Below are 10893 nucleotides of genomic sequence, written 5' to 3' on the forward strand. Positions count from 1 at the left end.
CACCCTAGTATCTACATAGTATAAGTAGGTATTTAATTATGGCTTCCTATTTCTTTCGTCTCATTCTTTTCTTAGAGCACCATCATCTCTCGACACAAATTTCCCCATGTCAGAGCGCTGCTCTAATCTACAAATCAAATAATTATTAGTAGTACAAATTATGTAGGTAGTTACCATACAAACATAGGCATTAGGCACCCTAGTATCTACATCTAGTATAAGGAGGTATTTAATTATGGCTTCCTATTTCTTCCGTCTCATTCTTTTCTTAGAGCATCATCATCTCTCGACACAAATTTCCCCATGTCAGAACGCTCCTCTAATCTTCCCAGAAAGCAATATAAGACTTAATGGCAGAATTTCCATTTTTTATACGAAATTCTCTTAGCTCGATGTTGTCCCTCATTTCCATTAAACTTAATTTGCTTTCTAATTTATGCTAAGTAAGCTAAGTTGTTTTTGAAACAAACTTGTGTTAGGTGCCAACATGGCACTCTTTTCTGGCTGGTTCTGTGTCTCTGTGTCTCTCTAACATTCTCCTCTTTTATTCGTTTCTTATAAGAATATTATTTATTCAAAATTCATTTTAGGGTACCTGTTTCCCAAGTTTTCTTGTATACCTACCTATTCTTTGGTTAGTATGCGTTTGTAGATACCCACATTGCGTTTAAATTTGTAGTCCACAACAACCTGCTTTCCAAGTTTTCTTGTATACCTACCTATTCTTTGGTTAGTATGCGTTTGTAGATACCCACATTGCGTTTAAATTTGTAGTCCACAACAACAATAAAATTGTTTCACACTAACTTCACACCACACCACAAATTAATTAGAAGTAAAAAGATACCTATACATCAAAATTAATAAGAATTGGGCATTCCATCTTCTTCTGAAATTTAAGGAAGAGTCAAAGCGCTTTTCTAATTTTAAGATCTTTTGTTAATTCTTGAAAATATCCATATTCGTTTACATTACTTCTTTGATAAGGTACGTAGGTAAACTTAGGTAAGTAGTAGATTAGAGGTAATTTAATTACACTTACATACCACCTCTTCTAGACGATGTAGCCAAATAGCGGGCATTCTTTAGGTACCGATATTTTTCTTTAGACTGTATAGGGACATTCAATTTATGCAATTAGTGTATTGGGAGTGTTCGTGTTTATGGTCTTCTGGAACCAACTTTATAGGCAAAAATTCAAACTGTAATACTTATGTAGGTGAAGTTATATCATGGTGAAGTTATATTATATCATCAGGATTCCTTGGATTAATTTCCGTCAAGTTTTCCATTCCATAGATTAGATGTATACCTATATAGATACCTACTTGCATAGATAGAAACCATCTACTTGTAAATAATTAAATTTATAGCTGTAATTCTATGTAACTCTATAATTATGTGTACGTATATTACCAAATAAAAATAAACCATTTGTTAAAATGCGAAATTATTGTCACAATTATCTGATATATTTAATTTCTCAAATGTAAAGTTAGGTAGATAAGTACAAAGTCCTATAAATATATACGAAGAGGGTTTCTAATAGCTTATAATGATTTAAGCTCTTTATTCGACGCCACTGGAGGAACGAAAGCTCCACAAAGATCATCTGAATACAAGTTCCCTTATACATAAGTAATATTATCTTTCGCTAAATTTAAGCAAGAAAAACATTCTACAAATAATATTCAAACTAAACAACAAGACCAAGAGTAGGGAAATGAATTCAGCATTGTGCATTTAACAAAGTTGTTGTACTAGATGCTAGTTTGGTCCCAACTGTTTCAAACAGGAGTGCCTTGATTGGAAATGAATTCAGCATTGTGCATTTAACAAAGTTGTTGTACTAGATGCTAGTTTGGTCCCAACTGTTTCAAACAGGAGTGCCTTGATTTTTAGTCAACTACCTGAAACTTTACTTAGGTACCTATCTTTCTACCAAAAATACAATGAAGAAAGGAAAAAAATAAAACTTATAATATTTATGGTTACTCTACCAATAACTGTCATAGAATTTACGGCTTTGGTAAAGAGGGCACTTTCTAAAGGAGCAATAAGTTTTTGAATAATCATTGTCATTTAGAAAAGCCTTTAAATTTAATCATGCCCTTAGAACCAAATGGGCATCTTTTCTAACAGGTTAATTCAAATACTTGACGTCCCAAGACTTCACCCTTTCTACCAACGAGCACAAAGTGTCCTGAAGTATGTTCAGTTCTCTGTCTCGCTCTTCACATCGCTCCAAATTTTTCTTGAGTCTCTCCCTATCTTTCTACCAAAAATACAATGAAGAAAGGAAAAAAAAAACTTATAATATTTATTGTTACTCTACCAATAACTGTTACGGCTTTGGTAAAGAGGGCACTTTATAAAGGAGCAATAAGTTTTTGAATAATCATTGTCATTCAGAAAAGCCTTTAAATTTAATCATGCCCTTAGAACCAAATGGGCATCTCTTCTAACAGGTTAATTCAAATACTTGACGTCCCAAGACTTCACCGTTTCTACCAACGAGCACAAAGTGTCCTGAAGTATGTTCAGTTCTCTGTCTCGCTCTTCACATCGCTCTAAATTTTTCTTGAGTCTCTCTATGACCATTTCGTACGAAAATCGACCATGTAGATCCGGGTTATCTGAAAAGAATTAATCTGATTAACACCTACTCGTAGATCCAGTATGGGTTGAGTGGATCCCGATTGGAATTTAATTCTCTTCCAGAAAAAAGCAAAATCGAATTTAAATATCACCAAACTAGGTACTCGTATCCATATCTATATAGGAATCTAGGGTAAAGCGGGTAAATTTTCTTGGACAAACCTGGACAAATCTCATTGACATTGTTTGCGATTTTGCTAACTTTATTCCTCGTATCCATATCTAGGAATCTAGGGTAAAGCGGATAAATTTTCTTGGACAAACCTGGACAAATCTCATTGACATTGTTTGCGATTTTGCTAACTTTATTCTCTAGTGTGTCGTCAGATTTAAAGGTTGGATTTTTCGAACTCTCCATCCATTCTGGATCTTGTGGAATTTCTTGCACATGACTGATCTGGTCTGTTTTCTCCATTTTACACTGGATTTTGAAAATGTTGATTGTTTTGATATACTGGGCTAAAAGGATGATACCGTAAGCAATTACAATCCAGCGTGCCAGAACTTAGCAATCACTCCAGAGAATAGTATAAGTATTTGGCTGATAATATTGATGAATATGAATGTCACCATCATAATTATTGCTCAATCAGTAGATTGGTTGGTAGCTCTCCATGATGTTCTGTCTAAAAATTTCCTCTTCATCTCCGCGTATGACTTGCATCCAGAGTATTTCACCACTTGACTGATGTAGCTTAACCTAATAAACAAACACCGGCTTTTCAGTCTGCATTTGAAAGGAGCAAAAGATACACAAGTTCCTAGGCACGTCCTACCGTAACGCCTCCTATCTGTAAAAATCAAGCCGACCGTAGCGAGTAAATCTGTAGCTTCATGCTGGACATGAATCCTACCGTATCGCCAGATTTAAGTTATATTTCTCCTACCATAATGGCGGAACCATGATTTCATGTGACACATGAATCTGTCCGCAAAAGGTTAACTTTTGGCATAAGCTTTCAGGATAGATCCAAAATATTTTCGCTGTTTGAGTATACATTTGATTTTTTTTTTTTTTGAATTTGAATAAGATTTCTTTATTTTTGAATATTTAGGTACAAATAAAGCATCTCCTAGGCTGATTTCAACCTCTGCGGACGCAACAATAGCAATTACCCATCTGTTTATTTACTAAATAATTATTCATCAGTTTATTATTTTTAATAATATTTTGACACCAGCTTTAAACAATTTCACTTCCACATGTGTCCATTGCAACCACTTGGCCGTTTGAAAGTGGGACAAACTTATATCCACCTAAAATGCTTTTCTCAGCGTCTTTATCCCAGAAAAGTTCCCGAGCTCGGAAACTTTTTTTATAGAAAAAGCATAAAAAACTCGATGGTCATAAATTGGGATGACATCAGGGGAGGATGTTGGGGAGGTTTATTAATATCATTAGGTATATGTGTATTACCTATATCTTATATGAGGTTAAATAGAAGGAACTGGACCATCAGTCTAAGGCTAAGGTCTTATCGTAAAATGTAGCATGCTCACAATGTAATTCAATTATCGACAAGCATGTGAGGAAAGGGATGGAATAATTTTTGGGGAAATAAAAGCACAAACTTTCGGCAAAGAAAACAAACAGAAGTTAGGAAAAGTGCAATCAATTGGAAGGCATTTACAAATGGAGTACATGACAAGAGGAGGAATTCCAAATTATGTATTGAAAATGGTTCGATTTGTATTTGGTAGTTTTTTAGGGTTTGGGATTTATTGTATTTTATCTAGGTCATAATTATACCCATCCTCAAAGAGGTATAACATTGAACTTTTAGTAAAAATAAGATAAGGTATACAACATTTAGTAAAATGATTGACAAAATAGGCCTTGAAAGTGATTTAACAAAAAAAGACCAGCACTTAACAACTGTTATAACGAATTGCAATTCTTGGACTGCAAAATTAGCACAAATGTCAATCTATTGTCAACAAAAGATAAAAAAAAGTTTGGGAAACGCCTCTGTTTAGGGTTTGGGATTTATTGTATTTTATCTAGGTCATAATTACACCCATCCTCAGAGGTATAACATTGAACTTTTAGTAAAAAGAAGATATGTAGGTAGGTATACAAGATTTAGTAAAATGATTGACAAAATAGGCCTTGAAAGTGATGTAACAAAAAAAGACCACTTAACAACTGTTATAACGAATTGCAATTCTTGGACTGCAAAATTAGCACAAATGTCAATCTATTGTCAACAAAAGATAAAAAAAAGTTTAGGGTTTGGGATTTATTGTATTTCATCTAGGTCATAATTATACCCATCCTCAAAGAGGTACCTATAACATTGAACTTTTAGAAAAAAGAAGGTAGGTAGGTATACAAGATTTAGTAAAATGATTGACAAAGTAGGCCTTGAAAGTGATTCAACAAAAAAAGACCACTTAACAACTGGTATTGCAATTCTTGGACGACAAAATTAGCCCAAATGTCAATCTATTGTCAACAAAAGATAAAAAAAAAATTACATTTGATGTCCTTTGAGAATCAAAGGGCAGAGAAAAGGGAAGAAAAATGGTGAGATAGAACAGTAAGTTACATTTGATGCCCTTTGAGAATCAAAGGGCAGAGAAAAGGGAAGAAAAATGGTGAGATAGAACAGTAAGTAAAATATGAAGTTCTTATAACTGGAAAATGCACCAATGGAGAAAGCAGGGATAAAAGGAAAAGCAAAGAAGTAGAGGGTGGAGTAGGTACCATAGAGAAAGAGAAGAGAAGGTGAGGTAGAGAAAAGGATAGAGAGGAGAAACTGAGAGAACGAAGGATGATGAGGAAGAAGGCAATATTCTTCTTGCATGAGGAATCAGGATGTCAGGAAATTATTAAATATGAATATGATACGAAATGTTTCAGCATCTTGACTTTGCCTGCCTTCCTATTCCAGCATGGTCCTTCTGCCCTTCCCCCCCAATTTTCCTGTTTTTCAACTTCCAATAAATAACGAAATATATTGAGGCGAAAGAATCCCCTATTGCCAGCCTAGTTAGCTTAGTTGGTAGTGCGAACATCCATCCCTGAATTGTTGAAATAATTAACGAAATTTCAAGCATCTTTCAAAGGTTTAGTTTTGATGAACAATAGCTGAGTTACCGAGGTCTAGTTCCTAGGTATAGGTACCAAATACAGAAGTACCTAGATATCAGCCACATCTTTATTGTATTTTAACTGTAGTCAACTGCCAAAAATTTTGCAAAAATAAAAGAAAAGCATACTGCATATCTCTACTATCCACTAAAAAAAAGGGGGGGAAATACCCCTCTAATATCACCAATAAAAATAGGAATAAAAAAATCAAATCGCTCTGAAAATTGCTAAAATATTTCTGTGCCGCCTCTGATGAATGTCTTCGCATTCCTTTGCATAATGTCACCAGCTTTCTCACGATCTTGAACTGTTTTCCTTTCGCCCAGGAATGTGTGCATTATTGATGTGCTTTCTTTCCGACTCCAAAGTTGGAGAGAAGTCCCAAGTGTTGGAAAATAGCAAGAGTAAGTTTTGAGTCAAGTGTTCTTATCACTTCTAGTTATGCTAGAAAGCAGAACAACTCCAAAGCTGGAGAGAAGTCCCAAGTGTTGGAAAATAGCAAGAGTAAGTTTTGAGTCAAGTGTTCTTATCACTTCTAGTTATGCTAGAAAGCAGAATGACAGTGTGTCCTTGAGAGTTAGGTGAATAAATGTTACATTGCATTGTTTGAACTTGAAATAAAACAACTGATATTGAAAAAACGGACTTGAATGGCAGAGCTTGCCTTAGGCCCTTAGGCAATAATAAAATTTACCTTCTTTTAAAATCTCTTGAATTTGGATACTTAAATAACCAATATTTAAAGTAATTATGAGATACATTGTTATGCTGGCTTTATTACCTGAAACAAAAGTTATTTGTTGGCTCTTGGCGTTGAAATTCTCAAACAAGATATACATATTATGTTTTTGTTGATCGTATGAGTGCGAATATTTTACTTTTATTTATTTTTTATAATGAAATTTACACCATGAGTTATTGCAATTAAAACATGTAACACACCATACTAACTATGTTTTTGTTGATCGTATGGGTGCGAATATTTTACTTTTATTTATTTTTTATAATGAAATTTACACCATGAGTTATTGCAATTAAAACATGTAACACACCATACTAACCCTCTCCTGTCTCCTCCCTAACTTAGCATAGAATTCCTTACATTTTCATTGTAAATATTACCCCCGAATTCCCGAGTTTCGAATATTATTTATACCTATAGAGATTTATTTTCGTTTTTCCATCGACACAGCATTTTTCGCATACTTCCCTCTCACCTGTTCTGTTACAGGGTAGATACCTATCACAGGTGTTTCATATTTAAACCAAATTTTGTGTCGAATTTTGCCAGCATTAAAATTGCTGACAAATAAATGTCACTGTGTCATTAACTACTTCTGGGTAGGTAAAAACACGCAAGGATGACTAAAGATCGTAACCAAAAGTTATGTTCACTAATGACCTAATGAGTTCTTGCCTTTCAGTTTACTTACCTACTTTTAGATAAATGCATAATTAATGTAAGTAAGTAACTTGATGAATAAATTATACATACTTATAAAACGTGTGTTTTTACCTTCCTTATCCTATAGGAAGGAAAGTAATGTAATCGGGTCAAAATTTCGATGGTCAGTTTTTAGTGTCAAAACACGTTTTGTCTTGTTTCCTGAGGGATAGCAGCTCTTAATATTTTCCATTTCTGCGTTGGGTACATGTATATTTCATGTCCATACCATATAGCCATTCACATTTGAGGATTCCTTCATATTCTTTTGATGCTGGACCAATATTTGATGGTTGCATCTTTCTTCGTAAGCTTCTACACCATTAATGTTGGCTTTCTATGGAGTAGACCGAAACTGGAGGGTATATTTGATGGGATAAGTCTGAGCCAGAAATTCCAAGAGACAAGAACCAAAAAACGTATACCTATCACAGGTGTTTCATATTTAAACCAAATTTCGTGTCGAATTTTGCCAGCATTAAAAATTGCCGACAAATAAATGTCACAGTGCCATCCATTCGCAATTAAAAAGGATGACTAAAGATCGTAACCAAAAGTTATGTTCGCTAATGACCTAATGAGTTCTTGCCTTTCAGTTTACTTACCTACTTTTAGATAAATACATAATTAATGTAAGTAAGTAACTTGAAGAATAAATTATACATACATACTTATAAAACGTGTGTTTTTTTCTTATTCAGGACTCAGGAGGAACGTAATTCACTCAATATTAAAAACGTAGGTGGAGACTATACACCTTAATATAAGTAGTTAGGTATGTGTGTGTTTCTGTGAGAAATTTGAAATATTATGCTTTAGAAGTGCTGGGAAAGAAGATTTCAAGAAAGATGTTGCTATGCTGGCAACGAACAAAAAGGAAAAGCGAAAAATACATTTACGTAGATGTTATGTATAGGTATGATGCACCATACCAACCATTCTAAAAAGAGTTGCCTCTTCAGGGTAAGAGCTATAAATTTGGTAACATGCAGGTTTAGAAGTATTATAAATTCTTACATCTACGTATCTTCCTCACGTCCAAACGTCCATACTGAGATAAATACCGCCAAATCTGTATTACACATATACCGCCAGATGTGTTTTAGACTTTCCTTATGAGTAGGCATTTGCTCCTGCAGTACCTTCTACTCCTTCTAGTAAATTGTTTGTTTAGACTGCCAAAGTGCCTTCTAGATGCTTGATGAAATTTCCAACACTTAAGCCTACCTACCTAGACTTTTGTGGGCCTAAATCTGTCATCAAAGAAGATCAAATAATTTTAATTTTGGTCCAGAAAAATTAGCTCTGGTCCCTGACTGAATAGGTGCTACCCGGGTATGGGAGTATCTTTTTATATGAATACAACTTTTCCAACTTGAACAACTCTCTTTGAGATATCAGATGTATTTCAGGGAAGATCATTTTTGAAGGTGAGGTACCTATGTATTTGGACTTTTCCAAATAAAAATTATTGGGTTTTTTAAAAGATACATATGTATTTCGACTGTCGACAACCTCGGAACTTTTCCTCCCGAGCCACCCACCAAGCTGCAGTTGGAACGCAACGGGTGTTCTTAATAACACCACAGTTTTTTTTCCTCCTGGTAGCATCGTCAGCTTATGATATCAGACAGCGGCGGCAGTGGAGGGAAAACTCGGGGTTTCGAGTTTATAAACACTTCATAACGTCTTTGCCTTGAGCAGGGCCGTATCCTGAATTTTGTCAAGGGAGGGGCAAGATAGGACAAACAGTGAGGATTTCTGAGGAGTGGATGTTCCAAATTTTTGGAGTCTGGCCAATATAATAAAGGAGAACTATGAAATTTGATGGGGGGAAGGGCTCGCTCACCTAAAGGAAGATCATTTTTGAAGGTGAGGTACCTATGTATTTGGACTTTTCCAAATTAAAATTATTGGGCTTTTTGAAAGATACATATTTCGACTGTCGACAACCTCGGAACTTTTTCTCCCGAGCCACCCACCAAGCTGCAGTTGGAACGCAACGGGTGTTCTTAATAACACCACAGTTTTTTTCCTCCTGGTAGCATCGTCAGCTTATGATATCAGACAGCGGCGGCAGTGGAGGGAAAACTCGGGGTTTCGAGTTTATAAACACTTCATAACGTCTTTGCCTTGAGCAGGGCCGTATCCTGAATTTTGTCAAGGGAGGGGCAAGATAGGACAAACAGTGAGGATTTGGGAGGAGTGGATGTTCCAAATTTTTGGAGTCTGGCCAATATAATAAAGGAGAACTATGAAATTTGATGGGGGGAAGGGCTCGCTCACCTAACTCCCCTAAATACAGCCCTGACCTTAAGCCTGGTACACACGCTATGAACACTTCGATTTGTCTCCACATTTATCTTCCAACTTGGTCTCACAACTTTGTCTTTTGACAGACCGTACGTGTGTAAGGCCAGTTCATAGTTCATCCATTAAGTCTGCGCACACTTGTCGTATTCACACGTGGCATTATTTGGCATGCAGAAGGCCTTACTGTGGAGATTTAACCATCCAAACTGGAGATATAATAGGGTTGTAGTGTTGTGGACGATAGTTCTTTTACCTCGGTAACTCAGCTATTGTTCATCAAAACTAAACCTTTGAAAGATGCTTGAAATTTCGTTAATTATTTCAACAATTCAGGGATGGGTGTTCAGAAAGCATACGGCTCAAAGGCACTATTTTGAGATTCCAGAATAATGCTAAAGCAGTAGCGAGAGCCGCTTTCGAGTCAACATCTTGGCGAAAATTTTAATAAAAGCACATGGAAACATGTGTTGTATGTATTATTATTAAAAAATATACCCTTTTAAAGATGCTTGAAATTTCGTTAATTATTTCAACAATTCAGAGATGGATGTCCAGAAAGCATACGGCTCAAAGGCACTATTTTGAGATTCCAGAATAATGCTAAAGCAGTAGCAAGAGCCGCTTTCGAGTCAACATCTTGGCGAAAATTTTAATAAAAGCACATGGAAACATGTGTTGTATGTATTATTATTAAAAAATATATAGAAAAAAAGGGTATAACACAGGTCCGTGGTGTTCCCCCTCTCCTCTTCCCGATTCCCCTCTGTTTATCACGGGAATTATCACCTCCAGAGCTTTCGACGGCGTTTGTACACCATACTGTAGAGTGCGTTCCAGAATAGAGCTGTTACCTGGGTCTTACTTTTAGGGAATTTTCGCTTGAACATCATAATTCTGGTTTGACTGGTAGTTCACTTTTGAAACTGATTGGTCACTTCACCCGATCTTCTCTCTCCCTGATTGGGGGGAAAAAACTTTGTACCAGATGGTTAATCCTTTTGACCCCTCTCTCAACATAATTTTATTCTCATAATATACCTACCTAGAAGTAAGTCCGATTACTATTACCTTTTTTACTTTCAAGAGCTCTCAGAAGCTTCAACTAGGTAGACTTACAAACTTACAACTCTTAGTAGAATATTGTCAAATGCTATAGCCTCTACGATAAAGGTATACTACATCCAATTTCTCATTCAAGATAGGTAAATATGGAAAACTTAAACGAGTCTTCTTGAGAAAAACGGAAAATATCGGAGAAGATGAAATCCATTTCCTCCGAAGAGCTCCTGTTATTTCCTTGTGAATATTAGAATTCTAGGGACATAGCGTCACATAGTTTTGAGCGGAACGATGTAGTGTTGTCTGAATATAAAGTTACACATTA

General features: G+C 35.5%; 1 protein-coding gene across 2 annotated transcripts; it reads right to left on the reverse strand.

Moving 5' to 3' along the window:
• Nucleotides 1-2022: 2022 nt before the first annotated feature.
• On the reverse strand, nt 2023-3187 carry LOC103514615. Of its 2 annotated transcripts, XM_008479513.2 has the most exons (3): nt 2923-3187; nt 2577-2636; nt 2023-2250 (listed from the first exon to the last, which is right to left on the reverse strand). In XM_008479513.2, the coding sequence occupies exons 1-3, from the start codon at nt 3071-3073 to the stop codon at nt 2144-2146; spliced, it is 318 nt and encodes a 105-aa protein (XP_008477735.1). In that variant the 5' UTR covers nt 3074-3187; the 3' UTR covers nt 2023-2143. The 2 variants fall into 2 exon arrangements, with proteins under 2 accessions (XP_008477735.1, XP_008477734.1); XM_008479512.2 differs by lacking the exon at nt 2023-2250 and having other exon boundaries at nt 2405-2636; nt 2923-3184.
• Between the last annotated feature and the right edge of the window lie 7706 nt (nt 3188-10893).

The sequence above is a fragment of the Diaphorina citri genome, unplaced genomic scaffold (assembly GCF_000475195.1).
Source record: "Diaphorina citri unplaced genomic scaffold, Diaci psyllid genome assembly version 1.1 scaffold1184, whole genome shotgun sequence".
NCBI classification, from domain to species: Eukaryota; Metazoa; Arthropoda; class Insecta; order Hemiptera; family Psyllidae; genus Diaphorina; species Diaphorina citri.